This window comes from Vollenhovia emeryi, unplaced genomic scaffold, assembly GCF_000949405.1.
Source record: "Vollenhovia emeryi isolate VEMERY1.0 unplaced genomic scaffold, V.emery_V1.0 DF939135.1, whole genome shotgun sequence".
Lineage (NCBI taxonomy): Eukaryota > Metazoa > Arthropoda > Insecta > Hymenoptera > Formicidae > Vollenhovia > Vollenhovia emeryi.
Window position 1 is genome coordinate 41,346 of NW_011967231.1, and position 19,316 is coordinate 60,661.

General features: G+C 46.3%; 1 protein-coding gene across 1 annotated transcript in view; it reads right to left on the reverse strand.

Annotated features, from left to right (window-relative positions):
- Positions 1 to 270: 270 nt before the first annotated feature.
- The window catches only part of LOC105567684 (ets DNA-binding protein pokkuri), a 54,118-nt gene continuing 35,072 nt past the window's right edge, over positions 271 to 19,316 (reverse strand). The window contains exons 2-5 of the mRNA XM_012022747.1: positions 4,591 to 4,838; positions 3,588 to 4,271; positions 3,079 to 3,328; positions 271 to 2,846 (exon numbers count right to left, since the gene is read on the reverse strand). Of these exons, the coding sequence (XP_011878137.1) occupies positions 2,567 to 2,846; positions 3,079 to 3,328; positions 3,588 to 4,271; positions 4,591 to 4,810 (1,434 nt within the window). The 5' untranslated portion in view covers positions 4,811 to 4,838 and the 3' untranslated portion in view covers positions 271 to 2,566. The remainder of the gene's footprint in view (positions 2,847 to 3,078; positions 3,329 to 3,587; positions 4,272 to 4,590; positions 4,839 to 19,316) is intronic.

Below are 19,316 nucleotides of genomic sequence, written 5' to 3' on the forward strand. Positions count from 1 at the left end.
ATTACGGTTGAACGGAAACCTGTCCGTGAGTCGCGCGTCGATAGTGTTAGTGCATTAACACTATCGACGCGCGACTCACGGACAGGTTTCCGTTCAACCGTAATGTATGATTGGCCTGTTTTGAACCTTTTTATGTAAAAAAAACTACTGCTCGGAACGAAAAATGGTAAATAACTTTTTAATTTATTTTTTCGACGACTTTCTTACTATGGTATTTTGATTCGCGAATTTCAGGACACCCTGTATATAGATATATATACACATATCTATAATGATATACGTATGTTTAATATAATAGATGTGTACATATACATACACATGTTTTACACATGTATATATAGGTGAATGTATCATACATGTGTATCATTATAGATAGATAGATATATACATATATATCTTACCTTGATAACATCACGCAATCTTTAGATAGAACGTTTTATCTAATGTGTGTAACATGATGATGACACGCACTTTATCTAAATAATCCCTATTCAATTATATATACTTTATCTGCATTATATGTAGTATAGAGATCACAGTATACAAGAAGCCAGATATATATTCCAATATGTCATTTTATATCATACCTCATTCATTCTCTCGTTCTCTCTTTCGCTCGCACTCACACTTCGATTCTCTCGTATTTTTCTCAACTTTACATCTCTCGGGCTTTATATTTTCAATTTTATAATTTCAAGTGCAAAAATACAATTAGCAATCTCCTTAAAATCTGCCTCCTAATTGTATATGCGTCTTGTTACCTCACATTTTCTCTATCTCTCTCTCTCTCTCGCGAACTTTCGTGGTTTATCACGCGGACAAACCTTGGATAAAGAGTCGTGGAATGTAAGCCACAATCACACATGCAACAAATATAGAAATTTCGAATATAAATTTTGATAGTAAAATATATGTATATATATATTTTTTTGTTCTATAGATAAATTTATATATTCTAACTCTGGCCCCGAAATTCCGTTAAAATTCTTGCACTACTCTCCTAATATTCATCTTAGGGTTCTCATTCGCATTCTACAATTCAATAGTTCAGTTCATTAATTCGGTTTATATACAGTTGCTACAACGCATAATTGATTATACGACACTCGATTATGGCGCGTCCTTGATACAACGCGTACATCGAGCACAAAGGATGCAATATTGGTTCCAAAATCGTGATATACCGAGGTGTTTTTGGAACAGTCGACTAAATACAAACGCTCTCTCTTATTAAACGGCAAATGTTCTTGGCACAAATACATGAAAGTAACGGAGAACCGTTTCGGCGCATATACAGTAAGAGCCTGAGAAAATCCAGTTAAATCCTTCTTCTCGAATCCGATCTACGTCATAGATGTACACAACTATTGAACTGTCGTGAAAAGATTTTGTCAAGCTCTTTGCACTTCGAAAACCATGGAAACGTTAATAACGCAATTGTTCTGTGATGCATTTATACTGAATGTCTCAAATCAAGTAGAATCTCTCTTTGGAATTGACCTTATTCACGAACTACCTTTCAGCAAAAAAAAAATAGTACATCACAGAGTATATACTTAAGATTAAGAGAGAAAGGAAAGGAGAAAAGAGAAACGTGTAAGGAAGGAAAGACCTGGTAACAGTTCTCCTGGCATTCTTTGTACATTGTATCGTCGTGTGTATGTTCTTTAAGTGCACCCAAGACGTCTCATACACATCTCGTCGTTGTAAAAGTGGAAGGGAAATTGCCCTGTACGGATGGTTTGTCCCGTTACGAGGAGGGAGTGTGGAGAGGGATAGGGCGGAATATCCGCGAAGATTCAGCTTCACATCGAAGCATCTGTCATTATCGGCACTCAACACAAATCTACGTGAGGGCGAAGAGGTGGGGGGGAGCGGGGCAAATCGTTGTCCGATTTGCTCCGCGAGTGGGATACTCTCTTGTACTTCTTATCGCACTCTTACACGTAACGACGAAAATGGGGAAGGATTCTGCGCGATTGCAACTTTAAATCCCCGACAAACACATAGAGGCTGGGCACAAAGGGCGTCAAATTTAATTTCTCGATCTTGAAAGAAACCCTCATCTCCCTAGAGCGTTAATGTGCCTCTGTGAATTGAATAAACGTAAATGTTCGCTTGTGTCTTCTTCCATTTTGACGATTGTTCGCCGAAAGTCTCATAACATGTTCGAGCGCCCTACCATTTATTAATGACTGCATTCGACAAACTCTCAAGCCGTCATGGCATATTTCTCTGCGTCAACTAACCACTTCCGAGATTAGATCTAATCTTCGTTATTGCATCTTCCCGAACTTCGTCGATGAATTAGATTTTTCGGGCTCCGCCTTTCTCCGTCTTGAAGATCTTCACGTATGCTTCATGCAGATGATACCACTTTCCCGTGAACCAGACGGAGTAGATGCTGGTTTGATCGATCTCCAATTTCATTCCGTCACCCATCGACCTGCTGCCAATGTGGATCCCTTCTTAGGTCGAGGTCACTTTGCCGCCGGCTCCCAGACCGCTGTGGTGTGATTAATGATTACGCACGATCATTGCGTTCCTACCATCGCTAGGTCCCGCGTCACTTCCTCTCTTCCTGCTCCTGTTCGGTCTTAACGAGATTATACGCGTGACTTCTGTACTTGGCAGGTGGGTCGTGCAACGACAGGGGCTGCTGCTGTTCGCTCGACGGCTGGCTCATACTGGACATCGAGAGGTCCGTCGGCATGTCCGCTTCCGGTTCCGCTTCGGGACTTCCGGCGAGAGCCCTCTCCTCCTCCGGCTCCGACTTTATTCGCATCTGATGGCGTAGCGATGATATGTTCTTGATGTTCTTCAACTCGACCGAATTACGCAGGAATCTGCAAGGAACAAAGACGACCCATTCACGTCTTTTTGTCCGTACAACAACTTTTGCGTACTCTAAATGCGAAATTTGTATTTGTAAAGTCGTCGCGTTTAATAGCAGCGATAAAAAGTGGATTCTAATATATTTTATTGAAATCATTTCGAAATTGAATCATTCCATGCATCTCTCGCATTCTTTTCTACAGAAATCGTAGACCAATTACTTATTGTAATAATAATACTCACTGATAACAGTGTCGTTCGCCTTGGACTTTTCTAAGTATGTTGACACGGTAGTAATAACGCAGAGCTCTACTCATTTTATCGTAATTCATAGAGAGATGATTCTTCTGGATGCCCCAGAGTCGCGCCAGACCAGGCGGATCGACGATCTTGAAGACGCCGGTTTCCCGACTTTTCCACGAGATGTAATGCTGGTACCGTTGCGCGGGGTCGTTCAGCAATTGCTGAAGGAAGTCCCAGAGCAGTCTTCCGTCTAAACAGAACGGCGCAAATTGTGCTACAATATGAATAATAATCATGGGAGGATTAAGGCAACGGTACATTCTACACTTAATAAAGTACTCTACATCGTTGTCGTTCGATATTAATTGAAAGCTCAAAAAAAGAGGAACGCCTGAAAGATTGCGGCACTTCTTATCTATTTTTACGGTAAATTCGCGTGGTCTAAAAAAAGAACGGTAGCTACTTTTCGGCGATACGACTGAAAATCGCGGACAACTGCAGATACTAACTCGTGTTGGGCTCTGACGAGTCGCTGGGGAAGAACTCTCTGGGCGCGCCGGCGGCCGAGCGGAAGGCACCGGGCGTCAGCGGCATCAATTGATGCGGTAACGTCGGGCTCGGTTGGTCCTTGACGCTCACCTCGCTGAGCCTCTGCGCCGTCAGGGCGGTCGGCGTAGCCGGCGGGCTGCTGTTGCCGCTCGACACCTGATGAGTGTTGTCCTCGTCCGAGTCGCTCTTGTAGACCTTGTAGACCTGCGTCTGGTTCGCGTCGGTCGCGTGGCTGGGCGAGCCCGACTGACTGTCCACGGACGGCGCCGGCGACAGCGTCACCGAATTCGCCGACATCAACGAGGCGAGATTCGAGGCGTACGGCTGCGTCTCCGTCCACGTTGGCGTAGGCGGATGCGAGTGCGGACTCTGCGGATACATGGACGGTCTGGTAGGTGTCACCGGGCTGCTCGGCAGGCATCTCTGTAGCTGACTGTAATCGCGCACCAGCATGGTCAGCACGTTGTGCAGCACGTCGCCGGCGCTCGGACACCTCTCGCCCATATCGGCCTTGGTCAACAGACACAGGGCCTTGCCGTTCATCTGGAACACGTCCATGTCGAACGGCGGCAGGTCGAATTCCCTTTCGGCCCACCGCAGGAACGCCGCTACGTCCTCCCGCGACCACAGTCTAGGGTCGGACACTGAAAGGAGAGAAGGTACCATTGGTCGTGTTCGCGGTGACCTTTGTCACCACTATGCGATTAATATTGCCCATACGTTTGCAACTAATTCACTTATTAATTCATTAATATCCTTCACAAAGTCGATATATTCACGCGAACAGTCTGAATCTCAAATTGTCTAACGAAAGAAAAATCGAGGCAGTTAAAGGATATATTCTTTAGCTTCGTTTTCACACGAAATCAAGTCTACTCGTGACAATGCTACAAAACCTGAAATCGAGACTTTTCTTTTATAAACTCGCAAAGGAAGAATATTCGTGGTCTCGCAAATATTTACCCAGGCTCGTTGGTAGATGTGTTTTGAAGTCCAAAAGGGGATTGGACGGTGGGTGTGTCGTAGGCGGGAAACCCATCGAAGGCCCATACTGGGCCCTCCAGACCCAATCTGTACCGAAAGGCAGGGATATACCGGGAGGCAGCCGAGGCTCCATTCCGGTCATTCCGGCCGCAGCGGAAACCGACGGTAGCTGCGATATCTGAATTGGCAGCAATTTCATAACACGCTCTCGGGTCTACTGATGGCTTCTGCAACACAAGAAATAAATCAAGCTTATTCAGCGTGTCTAATCTGCAAAAATCCTGCGTAACGAGGTAACTCGATTGTGCCGTAGATGTAAACCGAAATTGCATATGTGTAGTCTCGCAAATCTTTCGTGTCGATGGAGGAGAGTCACGAGACAGGCTTCTAATATGAGATAGCAGGTGTTCAACGCCCGAATTTTATCACAGATCTTTTTCCGCAACGACTGCGCGATATCCAGCAATGAATCTTCCACCAAACAGATTTCACTCCAAGGGCGATAATCTCGTGACGGAACCAACGGACGACGGCTATTAATTTTGCAGAAACCCCGCTATCTCATATTAGGAGTCTACCTCATAATAGAGGACGTTCCTCCACGAAATAAATACGTCTTCGTGGTTTGATAAGCAGTCAAATGTGTTGGCATCGTTACGCGGCGCATCATTCCTCCCTCCGAAGATTATGGCTCTATTAAATCCTAGACGCGACATTATCGTTCGATCTGCTTAGCGTAACACGAAACGACGCTGGCGTCATTTCGACGCTACAGGCGCACGAAAGTGATCTCTATATTTATTTGCGACTATGGAGACGCGACACTGTGTGACGTAAAGTGCAATCTTCCGTGTCTATACCGTCGAAAATCGATCCCTGATATATAGCGTTCTACTTCACCTAACGATCGGCTCGCCGATGTAGAACGACGGAAGATAATAGCGCCAGATTACAGTTACACGCCGACTTCTTGCAACACGAAGCCGGCAAAGATGATTCAAGAAGACAGAGGAAAAACGAGTCGAGAAGACCGGAAGAAGGCAGAGAAAAGGAGAGAAAGAGGAGATGAGCAGAGAAGCGTCGCGACGGTAGAGTTTCGAGGCGTCGTCGTTCTCCATTTCCTGATCGGCGACCGGTTCGCAGACGTTCATCAACTATTAGCATAGAATGTGGAGGCATAAGAATGAAAGCCGGCAGGAAACGTGGATTTACATAACGTATTTCCATCGACGTCGACGAAGCTATTTCGTTCTCGACGTCGGCTCGCGGGGACCCGAGAGCGGCTAAGCGAAACTCCTTATAGCGCACGACGTGCACGGGATTCTCAGTTTCGGACCCGAAGTTCGCGTTATGCTGTTCATTTCGAAACCTCTCCACGCACACACACACACATTTCATTGCTCAGAAACTCAATCCTTTTCCCATCACTCGTGATGTACCGGAACCAGAAGTGTCTCGAGCAGTTGTAGCCTTCGAGGTTCAGACGAGCGGGTCAAAAAGTTCAGATTGATAATGAGTCACTTCGTAAGATTTATACCAGTTATACAAGATAAGAATTACGCATATCGTGGTCCAGAACAGCGGTCGGAAGACCTCGCGCCAGCATTACATTAGGACGCGAGAAGAAAAAGCTAATTGCAAAATGTAGCATAGAGCAAAGTGGCTTCCTCATCTCGATAACGATTATTTCCCACGATAACCATATGTTTCGAATCTGTAATTGGATCGCCGCGATTACGTATAATTATTGATATATCGGTGCATAATCGCGCCTAATGTCGCGGCGTGTTACAGCTTCTTGCACTCCGACTCGTGACATCGTGACACGAAAAAATCGCGGTTACGATCCGATTTAATGCGTCTCGTAATAAGCGGACTTACGATAGAAAAAGGCCTATTGACGTCACCACGCGTTCGATATTATCGAGGTAAAATTATACGCAACTATTGTAACCGATACTGTCACGCCGGTTTACATGCTTATTATCGCTGTTCGACTACTTAGCGAAAAATGAGCAGCTTTATTCTAGAAACATGAACTTGCGCCTCCATTTTAATTTGTTCTTCCGTACAATTGTGCCATTTCCTACCGACCACCGCGCATTTATCACATCGATTGCTGCCGTGAACAAGAAAAAGTGAAAACAAGCGGATGAAAATTAATTTCAAATCTCTTCGAAGAGGAGACCGGTCGTGCCACTATTTGGCTCCTTTTCCGTTCGAGATTCGACGATCGATGGGTTCCCGAATATTTTCAGCAAAGAAACTCTCGTTTGACACTTCGAAAAATGATCTGGAGGAAGCCCTCGGCGATACAATTGCGGCGCGATGATCGCTCGAGAAGCGAGAAAGAAAGAGAGAGAGAGAGAGAGAGAGAATTGCCCCGAGGGAAGAAGGCAGGAACCTCGGCATGCGAAGGTCGATGTGCCGTTGTCTCGCACCAGGAAATCCTGGTCGTCTCTTCGGTCCCTCCCTCCCCTCCCTCCCCTCTCCTCTTTAAATACCGAGTAAGCGAGCGGCCTTATACTCAGGTGCTACTCCTTTCGGTCGGCGATTTTTTTTTGCGCCTCGGCTAATTAAAGCGGCTACTCGAGGCGGCGACGAGGGATGGATTTGAGGAATCGCCTTCGCATCGCATCTGCCTCGTGACGTTGCTTTTGCGTGCTTCTTGACGACTATTAACTCTGAATTACAAGCTGAACGATCCACAAATGTGAAAATGCATCTTTGATGGCCATCGCTTTGAAATCGATCATTTGGGGGAGGGAGGGGATTTTAAACTGCCGGTTTTGCAGTTTCGGCCGCGCCAATTTTCGCGTATCGGAATGCGAGAGATGAAGGGAGCGATAATTGCGCGTATATTTTTTCCCCTCGCAAGGCAAGGCGAAGAAGAAAACACCGGATTCTGCGGTTCCGTTCGCGTGTTTCTCCCGCGAATGTTCGTTTCTTTTTCTTCGCGGCGGAAGAAAGGAGAACCGATCGCTTCGCGAATCGCGACGGAGGAGACGGCAAAAAGTTGCAACCGCGACGCCGCTCGAGACTTCCGGTACGCGACTGAAGGACGGGGAACGCACCGGAAGCGCGCTCGATCGCGACGAGGTAACGTTGACATTTCCGCGTTGCCTATTTCTTGCCGCGCCACGTCACGGCATTTGCGTAATACAATATATGCTTAGGTTCTTGAAAACTCCCGCGAACTCGCGGAGCACCTCTTTTCCGTTCTCGACACGGGCCTGAGTTCTTCCGCTCTCTCCACTCCACGAATTTTAATATAATTTTAATTACATGACGCAAACCGACCACACATGTATATATTTTTTTAAACGAAAGATAAACTAAACGACATGCCTCACAATGTTGCTCAGATTTAACTACAATTGATCGATTTCTTTTTCGTCTTTCGTATTTGTCGATGGAAAAGAATTAACCACCGACTTAAAAGATGAAAAGTTCACCCAATTCACGAAACAGATAAGTTCGTTTCTCTATCAGTCTGTCTTATCGCCATATATCTTTCTTCTCTTTCCCTGAGCGTCCCTTTCTCTCTGTCTTTTCGTTCCGATATTTCCTCTCCTCTTTTCTCAACCGAATGGTGTTGCCGTCACGTGGAGGACCTGCAGGGTGACCTTGATTATACCGTCTTGTTTACGATCGATCTTGCAACTTAACGACCGGGTTTCCCGACGCGAAAAAGCTCTTGACCGATCGCCGTTGCAAATGTGTTTACGTTGTCGCGCGTCGAATGGCTCGGGAGTCTTCGCGTAGAAGCGAGTGCGATAATCGTGTGCGTGTAGATAGCGCGGCTCAGGTAGTGACTGTCATTCGCCATCGCGCGTAACGCAAAGGCCACGTGCCTCGCGCCGAACATGTAAACATCGCTGGAAGCGGATCTCCGGATTCTCGTCCGATGTCGCGGAAGACGCGTGCGAATCGCAGACGAGCAAATTACAACACGTCGGATGTCGGGAAGTAGCCGATGGTCCAATAAGAAAATTACTACAAAAAAATTAATTTTCTCATTGGACCATCGGCTACGTTCCGACATCCGACAGCGACAAATGACGTATTGTAATAACAGGCCTTACCAAAGTGCGCTTTACGCAAACCTATTGGGACCTGAGCAGAAAGATTGTCGTAAGACGTAAGTCGGTTTCGGGAGTCAACGTAGAAAGAATTGTCGTAGGCGTATATCGTAGACGTATGTCGTAGACGTATGTCGTCTTGCGACGCGATGAATATGACATACGTCTACAATTTTTCCGACACCGACCTAAGTCTTACGACAGAATCGTATACTTAGGACAATCTTTCTGTTCAGGCCCTTAGGCTAATATTACATTTGTCGTACGACAAATTTTTTCAAGCGTGTCGACTGGCTGCAGAATAGAAATTTCTAGAGACTCGGGAACTTTTCTGTTCCACAGCCAATCAACACACTCAAAAAATTGTTTGTACGACAAATGTAATACCAGCCTTAGGGCGCTATTACATTTGTCGTACGACAAAGTTTTCAAACATGTTGACTGGCAGCAAAATAGAAAATTTCTAGAGAACTTTTCTATTCTAGAGGCAATCAATGCGTTTAAAAAATTTGTCGTACGACAAATGCAATACGAGCCTTAGGGTGCTATTATATTTGTCGTACGACAAAGTTTTCAAGTATGTTGACTGGCAGCAAAATAGAAAATTTCTAGAGAACTTTTCTATTCTGGAGGCAATCAATGCGCTTGAAAAATTTGTCGTACGACAAGTGTAACACGAGCCTCTCGTTTTTCGGTGCGAAGATAAAACCGCTAGAGCAGTGCGTTCGATCACAAAGATATTCGCGATTCGTCTCCCGCGGCTTGGAATCGGCGGCCTCTTTCCCGCCGCGACGAGACGCGATGATTGTATTTAAATCGCGCCGACCGTGAGTTGAAATGCATGAGGTGACACCACGTGCGCCTCATGCGAAACGCCGCCGCAATCTGCGCACGCGGGCGGCTCGTCGGCGAAAAGAACACGTTCGCGGAGCGATAAAACGTAAAAACGTTTTCTCCTCCCCGGGCGACAATTTCATTCCCGTCAGTCAAGCACGACGCACCTCGGGGCGCGTAATCGGTCAGCCGGCGTGTCGGCAAAGGATCCGTGATTAGGCCTCGTCATATCCACCTCATCGTCTCGCGCGGTCTCGCCGTCCTACAGGACGTCGGTTGCGTTGCCACTTGTCGTCATCGTCGTCGTCGTTGTCTCTCCTCGGTCGTCGCGGCCCCCTTAATGTCAGAGGTTCGTTATGCCTTATTCATATCGGCCCGCTGGCACGTACACACAAACGACCGATTGCGTAACCCGCGTATAAGGAAACGACATGTGCGATTTGTTAAGATTAACACGCATGCACACGCACGCGCGACGCGCGTACGTTCGCTCGCGATATCGCTCGATCCGGTACCATTGTTGCGCGATCCAAAACGAGTCCCCGGCGATGACTCTCTTGATGCGCGCGCTCTTGCGAGATACGAAATCTTGGGCTGCGTGCACCAACGAGTGATAAGCGATAAACCGTGCGCGAGTAGGACTTGAGTAAAAAATATTCCCGAACGTACGATGCCAATGGAAACGCAGGGAGCAACGTATCGCACGGTACGCAGCCAATTATTAAGAATAAATTAATTAAACTTGCAAAATACTCATCATCGAGATTCCATCTCGCGATTGATGCGTCGATATATTTTCAACTTGTATCTTACATCTGCGTCTTATGCCCGTTTCTTCCAACGCAGTTCAACTTTAATCTCGGTTTGCCTCAAACCAACGGCACACGATACTATTTTTCCTATTCGATTGCTTGCGCGAGAGCCAATCAGGATTTAGCCTTGAGTCACCTGATCTAGAACTCGGCGCCCTGATTGGCTCTCGTAAGCAATCGAGTAGGAAAATTAGTAGCGTGTGCCGTTGGCTTCACTTGATGTCTTGTTCTAGTTTTACGAATTAGGAAAAAATAACAAGTAATTTAAACCTAGATTAAAGTTAATCCGCATCGGCGGAAACGGGCATTAATGGGGTAATTAATTTCTCGCGACGAATGAAAATCGCGTAGAAAACTGCGCGCTTTTTTTTCCCCCACGCGAGTCCATTCCCTCGCGTAAAGTTCCCGATTTATTATCAACTTCACCGTCGCACTTTAATCCGCGTGGAAAAACATTAATCGGCCAATTAAAATCCTCGAGGATCGATACTGCGATGAGTACGCTTTTTACTTAGTACCTACGAACGAGCGCGATGATCTCGCCAGGAAATTGTTCCGAGCGGCGTAACAACTTCGCTCTGACGTCGGCGTCTCCTCCGGTCTCGAGGAGGAAGTAGGTAAGTGCCGCGCGCCCGCGGATGCACGCACGCACAGGCGGATGCGCGACGGCGGACCGAAACGGAGCGCGTTTCGCAACGCGGCGGGAAAGGCAAAAATGTCGGCGCGCGTCAACGGCGAGGGCGAGTTTCGACTCGTATCGCGCGAAATGATCTGCGCGGACGACGATTACTGTGCATTAATAACACGATACCGCGTGATAACGATCGCTCTCGTCAATTACGCGCGGGATCATTCATTAGAGCGGACCAGTCCGCCAGTATATATCGATAATTAAGCGTGAACGGCGCCGACACGTCCGCATGTCACGCTCCCGGCGCAATAATCGCCGCGGCACAAGAACCGCCGGGATCGAACAATTATTCGGAAAGCGCGGCCAATCGCGGAGCGATGGTTGTCAGAAAGAAGAGTTCGAGAGTAAAAAATTAAGTCAACGGCACGCGATACCATTTTCCCTACGCATTTCTTGAATCGAGATTTCTGGCATCGTGGACACGAGGCTTAAGTCACTGGACCTGAAGCCAACGGCCACGCGATACTATTCTTCCTGCTGGATTGCTTACGAGAGCCAATCAGGATTCAGCCTTAACTCACCTGGTCTAGAACTCTGCATCCTTATTGGTTCACGTAAGCAATCTAGCAGGAAAAATAGTATCGCGTGGCTTTAGATCAAGTGACTTGTAAGCCTCGTGTTCGCGATGCCAGAAATTGGTCCGAGATCTCGAGTCAAGAGGTGCGCGGCCAATCAACTACAGCTTTGCTGTAAAAGACGCGAGTTGATTGGCTACATATTTCTCGGATCGAGATCTCGGACTGATTTCTGGCAACGTGGACAGAAGAGGCTTTAAGGCTAAATTCTGAATGGCTCTCGTAAGTAATCCAGCAGGAAAAACGGTATCGCGCGCCGTTGTCTCAATTTTACGAACGCGGTAATATCTCGACACGGTCGACTGTTAATAAATAGCGCGACGAACGAGTCACGCGGGAATTGGGAGCAGCGGCGCGATATTATCGATACTTGAAGTATCGGTATTGGAAAACGATTTTACTCTCCTAATTACATATTTTCGTGCGCGTTCTATCTTACGGAATTATTTTATTTCGTCTCGCGAGCGGTTGCGTGCGACGACGGAACCCGGAAAAAAAAAGTATCGCGTGGCACGGCGGTGCCTATTCCCTGTTCACCAATTGGGTAAAAATAACGGGGTATCGATGCACGCCCGAGGCGACGAGGCGGGTGACGTGGGTCCACGTGTGTGTGTACGTACGCTCCGCGACCTTGTGTGGGTGCACGTCTGAAAATACAACCAGGAAGAGAGGCCGCGTACAAGGAGGTACGCGGAATCGGTTCGCGCGCGGTGGAAAGGAGGAAGAAGGAAGGTCCTTGGCGCGCGCGTTCGAGCCAGGATTTAAGATTTATCATGTATAACGCTCAAGAACGCGCGCGGAGCGCCTTATCTCCTCCTTCTCTATCGGACACCCGGCTCTCCGCGCGGCCTCTCTTCCTCCTCGCGCCACGCCGTACCCTTCCGGGTTCCTTCGCTTCCTGTTTCTCCTTCTCTCTCCCTCGCCCGCGCGCTCGTATGCGCGCGCGCACGCACGTGGACGCTTTATCGGCCGCTGCCTTTGTCCGCCGATGTTGAGGTGCACCACCGCACGCAGGTGATTAATACGGGCGGTATACCTGCGCGAGATATGTAAACTGATGCGGTAATTAGCGGACATTGTGAGAGCGGCAGCGACTTTTAACGCTTCTCCACCTCGCACATCCGAAATCTATTACCCGACGCTGAGGCACGCTCGCCTCTATCTTTCTTCCTTTCTTTCGTAACGCGTTATTTATTTCCGAAGGAGGAGCACGCACTCCTCCCGAGGTTGCTCCGTCGCTTAAAAAGTCCGCGACTTTGCCTTAAACGTTACGTCGCGCTCGAAACCTCTGCGAGTGATGTACACGTACTAGATATGCCGGTTAGATATTGTTGTAATACAGGGCTTGAAATGTCAACGTTCATTGTTTGCTGCGACAATCGATCACTTGCGTCGGACGTTACTTTGGTTTGATAACAGAGCCGGGCGCTGATAATATAGCTTCCAGCGTCGCCCGGAACAGACACTTTTATCAAATAAATGTGTACACACGGCGCCACAAAACTCCAAAAATATCCCACTCGCAATGTTCACGCATCGAGCCTAATTCGCTTCGTGCGATGATATACTATAGCGGAAAAGTAGGACTTAGGGCGCTCATGGTGGCCGAAGTTTGCATTATTTGCTGGAGTGACAATTATCGAAAAATGGAAAAATTGCGAAAGGGAAATTTAAATTGTTGCGTGTATTCATATAAAAATGTATTTCACAGATTTAAGATGTCTTTAAGACGACATAACGTTGTCTGGGATTTTACTTAAATTTCATTTAATATTTACATGTAATTGTACCTTGTACGGAGTAGCATTGACAGACGTTTGCGGTATCTCTCACACTGCATCTTATTAAATGACTTATATTTTTACTGCGCAATTCTTCAACGCGAACTACATGCCATATTGCTAAGGCTTTTCCTTTCGGTATTGCACTCGGATTAAATTTAATGTCATGAGTAATGGGTACAAATCCCGTTCGTATGATAAGGCTCATTGCAAAAGTTAGAGAAGTTAACCTACACATATAATGAAAAATCTATAGCAAATGTTTTGTTATATAACGAAAATTTTTTCATCGAAATTATAAAGAGACCTAAAACTATCAAGATACCTCACGACAGTTTATGTAACTTGAATATTAGCAATCATTGACAGCTATTCCAGCAAAATATGCGATATTTCACCAACCGCGGCAGCACTAGTCTCTACGCACACAGCGAATAGTGAATTCGGTTGCTTGCACTAGTGCGCACTGAAGTGCACACCGAGGCTTGTTTATAGTCATCTCTTATATCCAACTTTGTCTTAAATACATGTTCAAGGAGTATTTAGTCAAAAAATGATCCGTGTAAACGTTGTACAGACCATTTTGCTGGATAAGCAATATTGCAAGCGGTATTTAAGATGATCTTTAAATATAAGAATTGACTGTAAGCAAGGCTTAGTGTGCACTCAGTGCGCACTAGTGCAACCAACCGAATTCGCTACAAGTTGCCTTGAGCGAAGGATATTAAGCAACTGTGCACACATGAAGTTAGAATAAGAAAGATACGGGCTTCGCGGGCGCGCGCGCGAAGTGCTCGCGGCTTCCTCGCGGAAAGTGGAAGTTTCCGCAAAGTCCGAATATCGACGCAGGCGCGATCGCAGGGAGATAAGCCGCAATAAGGAAACGCGTTCGCGGTGCATGACGCGTTACCGAAGCTCCTCGGTGCCGATGACGCTGTTGACCCGCCTCTTAACGCGACTGTTGCGCAGAAGAAAATAGTTCTTTCCCTTTGTACGATCGTACAGAGAATCGCGTAACTTTATCACGCCGGTACCTTCTGCCGAGAAGTCGAAAGCTAATCGGCCACGGGCGAGCTTAACGTTGAGACTGCACCTGGACAAAATAATAGGCGTCCCCGATGTGGCAAGTAACTCGAGCTGATGCCAACGAATGTTATTGCCGTCAATCGTAGCATCCGCTGATAAAAAAGCAAGCAGAGAAGGGTCCTCTATGGCCTTCGACCCTAAGTTTATTGAAGTGAAATCTGTTTAGTGGAAACTTCATTGTTAGACGAATCTTTGGCCGAGTCCCTGGTCAAGGGACTATTCTGGGTCATTGTCAGATGACGCGTGTACTCGTTGTGAGAAGGTTCTGTGAAATGGTATGTTGAAAACACGCTGTATCATATTAGGAGCCTATCTAATAATTGAGAACTTCCCTCTGTCAGCCGCTGACGAACGTCACGGTCACGTTCGCTTCGGATCTTGAGGCCGAATCAGACTAGCAATTGCTGACTCGGATTGGATTGGCGACTGTCTTCTAGCCAATGAGAGCCGATTGAATCGCCGGCTGCTTTGCTCTTGTTGGCCAAAGGACAGTCGTCGATTCAAGCCGAGTCAACAATCGCTGGTCTGATTCACACGCAGCTTTTTGAGAACCGGAGATCGTCCGCCGAGATGATCTCGTACGTCGACGGGTTCGTTGATACTCGTCGATGGAACGAGTTCATTAACGCTAACGGAAAATATAAGCGCGATGGCACTTGGTGTTATCTTCGTCGTTGATCTTTGCGCACCATCGGCGACGGCGATCACCAGTCACGCGGCCGCGCCACGAGTTACGCGCTGGCCGGCGTAATCGTGCGTTACGCGTGTTGCACGCGTAAACGCGGGTCCGGGCGTCCGCGGGCTGGTACCCCCGAGCGGTACCGAGATCGACCGGAGAAAGTCGAGCAGTCCGAGGGAGAAGCGCGAACGAAACGAAACGCACGGTAGCGGCTTGAAAACGCGCCACGTTCTCCGCTCCGTTCTCCTTCTTCGCCCGGTCTTCCCTTCGCTTTGTTACGACGGGACGTTCCGCAAATATCCGTCTGCACTCGTCATGCGAGCGCCGCATGAACGTTAAGTTTTTCCGGACATGAGAGCCCGAGCGAGAAACATCGAAACTGCGCTGCACGACAGTTTGAAAATAGCTTGCGTTTAGCAGATAGTGTTTGTAGAGAGAGAGATGTGCTCTTTCAGAGAAGTCGAAGATAGCGTTCTCGGAGCCGACTAGAGTTCTTGGAATGTTTAATATTTGCGATTCGCGAATCGAGTACACTGAAATCAAGTACTAATAACTGCTGTTACCGCGGTCGATTTGCGTAGAAACGCATTTGCAAAAAATTAAGGGCAAAAAGTTTGTCGACTTCCCGATGCCAACTGCACAACCAAATTGCTAAAGATCAGATACGTGATCTCTCGTTTCACTGTAAAATTACGCATTATTTGCGAGGCTGATTCGTAAATCGCTGATTTAATCAGAAGCAAAAAAAGAAATTAGATATTGCACCATATCATTCTACATCATGTTATGCTCAACGATAAGGATTGACGGACCGCAACGGACAGCAACGTCGAGAATAAACTCGACGCGTTAAACGCGAGGAAGGCGAATCTCGAACTTTCGTCGGCTGGAAAATCCACCGTTAATCTAACGACGTTCGTTCCTACGGAAAACTCGGTTCACCAACTTGCTCGTGAATTCGCGAGGACGTGACGATGCAAGCGCCGAGCTTGCGATGATCGAGAACACTCGAGTTCGCCGACCAGTCCAAGGTCATGTGGAAAAAGGCAGGAAAGACATCCGGACGATTTTTCAATCACGAGCTCCACTAAGCAACTCCACTCCCGGAACTTTTTCACTAACGAACCAGTGAACGTCGCAGTGTAATAAATGGCGGCAATCTCTCTCTCTCTCTCTCTCTCTCTCTCTCTCTCTCTCTCTCTCTCTCTCTCTCTCTCTCTCCTTCTTCTTCAATTTTCATTCCACAGTCGGACGTACAGTTAAGGTCGCGCAGTTAACGACGATAATCAGATACGCCGCGTTCTTTATCTAATCAGAAATCCAAATAATTTCCCATTTGCTCTTCACTCGAGAAGCGGTAACATCCGCGTCGTTTCCTCACGGTAGCGACGGGCACTTGGTTCTCGTTATAAGGAGAACAATATTTTGTACTTCCATTTTCGTCTGCCTTTTATTCGGGCTGTACGCCTTTTTCATTGACGGATTGCACGTTTAAATATCGAACAAAATATAAACAATACTGTCGTGAATCAGGACCGATATGTATCCAACAATCAAATTAGAAAAGGCCACCTTTTAATAAAATGTTTATTTGTATTAAAGTGGTTTGCATTATATTTTTATTGAGTAAGCATTAAAAATTTGTCTCATTAATATCATCGTCGCCTTTATTTCTTTCGGTAAAATCTTACGCTCGGATATAACATTTTAATATCAAAAATAATTAAGTATCTAGTTTGTATAAATGTCCATTTTAATTGGCGCAATTTGATGATATCATTACTTTTGTAAGAACAATAAAAATGTTTTTCCTAACGAAATATATCCAAGTAATTAAATTACATAATTCTTGATTGGATGGCGCTTATACTTGGCGTCTTTTTTTACCTTTTGTAAAAAGGCTATTTTTAAATAATTAACACACAAAGAAGAAATGATATTCTGAGAAAACTAAATTGGCACACGGAGAGAATTTTCTCTGAAAATTTACCTTCCAATCATGTAATCGTGGACCAACACGGCATTTCGAAGAGCTTTATGAGTTTCTCGAAATTTTAACTAGCAAAAATATAATCACTAGTAAAATGTATGGTAAAATTTGAAAAAAACTCTCATATTCTTCAAAGTGCCGCGTTATCGCGCGGTAACATGATTTTCGGTGGAATTTTTCGAGAGAAAATTCTCCCCGTGTATGTTGCAATAAAACATTGTAATCTTGTGAACGGAATGTCGAGTGCGCCGTCACATTTTCCGCTTTCTTAATTCGCCAAAATCCGACATCCTCGAAGAGATAAATTCTGCCGGGGCCCTTCCCAAATATTTATGCGTTTGACGCACGACAGGTATCGAGGAACGTGGATTATCGACGTGCGCTTATCACGTGCCCGTGCCTCTCGTGTAAAACAGAAGGTGACTTAATCGCGACGCGTGCGCGCGCGCACCGTTCCGCGAGGCGGAAGCGATCTTCGCGGTCGATCCGATTCGCGAAGACTTTATCGGCGCTTCCACGTCGCGCCGCGAACGTGCCGCGCGCCGATACGGAAAGCGTGCGATAATTTCGCGGAGACCAGGGCAGAGATAGCGCGATGTTATCGGGATCTCCGATCGGCCGCTGATAAATCGCGAGAACTCGCGCACCGCCGTGGAAATCGGCGAGATTGTTGTTACATTAAATACAGATAACGATGGATGTTGGAATTTGCTCGGACGGCGTCGAATCGTGTCCGGGGAACGTAAACTCTTCAACACGGCCGAATTTATTTTGATAGAAATATATCAATCTCGGCTCTTGATTCTCAAACTCGCGTAATCTCGAAAGATCGCGCGACGGATCTCTCGTCGATCGGGGCAAGATTAATCGTATATTCCTTAAGAAATGCTTTTGTTAATGACTGATGTAACGATGAACCTCAAAAAATTACCTTTTTAAGGAAAAGGTAACGAAAAGACGCCAAGTTCAAGCGTGCGAACCGAGCAAGAACTGTGCGATTTAAATGTTTGAAGAAATTTTGTTAAAAAAATAACATTTTTATCCTCTCTACAAAAGTAGTGATGTCGCCAAATTGCGCCAAATATTATAATGAATATTTATACAAACTTGTTATATGATTAGTTTTTCTATCAAAATATGTTATATCCTAAAAAATGAAACTAAAACTTTTGTAGAAAAAAAATCATGGGGATAATACTGTAAAGTCGCAAAATCTCCGTGGAATTTTGACGATGTTTTCCCAGAAAATATTACGATAATGGGCTCGAGGATTATTTTCCCCACCGCCCGCCTTTTCGCTGCGCGCACAATCGCGCGTTCGACTTTCGGTTCTTCTTCAGGTTCGCCTTATCGAAATTTCGGAGGTCGCGAGAGAGCGAAAGCGACGTCTTACAGGTGCGCAGCCGGCGTTTATTGACCGATTTATGTGTTTGCGAGATTCCTTAGCGGCCTCGATTTTCCGACGTTTCACGACGACGAGAACAACTGTGCTAACAGAAGAGATGTCGACTCGCTTTTTTTTTCGGCGAGTTTCACCTTCCTTCCGACGGAACGTTTCCCGGATCTTCCTTTTAACCTGGTCCCAGGCGCAAATAAAGGGTCGCGCGTCCGCGTAAACCGGAGGTCCTTCGTCCTGATTTACGACGTGAAATTAGCGTCGAATTCAGCAGTTTCTACCGGTCTAAATATATCGAGCCTCCTGTGGGCGATCGATCAAAATTAATCCGACGTCGATAACTCGAACGTATATTTCATCAAGTGCTATTTATACATTTCTGCCAGTTGCACTCGGCGATGCGAAAAGCTACTTTGATACGTTTTAAAGAACTTGGCCCAAATTTTTAGCATCGTGGACACATGCCTTGAAGGTACATGGAAACGTCGGAGTTTGTTTCGATTTCTTTTGGTCCCCGGTAATTCCTGTGGACGATATCGCGGGATAACGCGAGAAACTTATCACGTGACGCTCCGTGCGCGCCGCTTCCGTTTCTCTCGTTCTCCGTTTCCTCCCCTCCGTCGCGAGTGTTACACTTTATTTCCATACAGACACACAAGTTACGAAATATTCGATAACGCAGCAGTGTTCCACCTGCGCGCATGCACATAATTTCGCTTGCAACGCACATTAGCGAGTCCGTAGATAAGTCTTTATCGGCAAGAAAAATATCGCGTCTT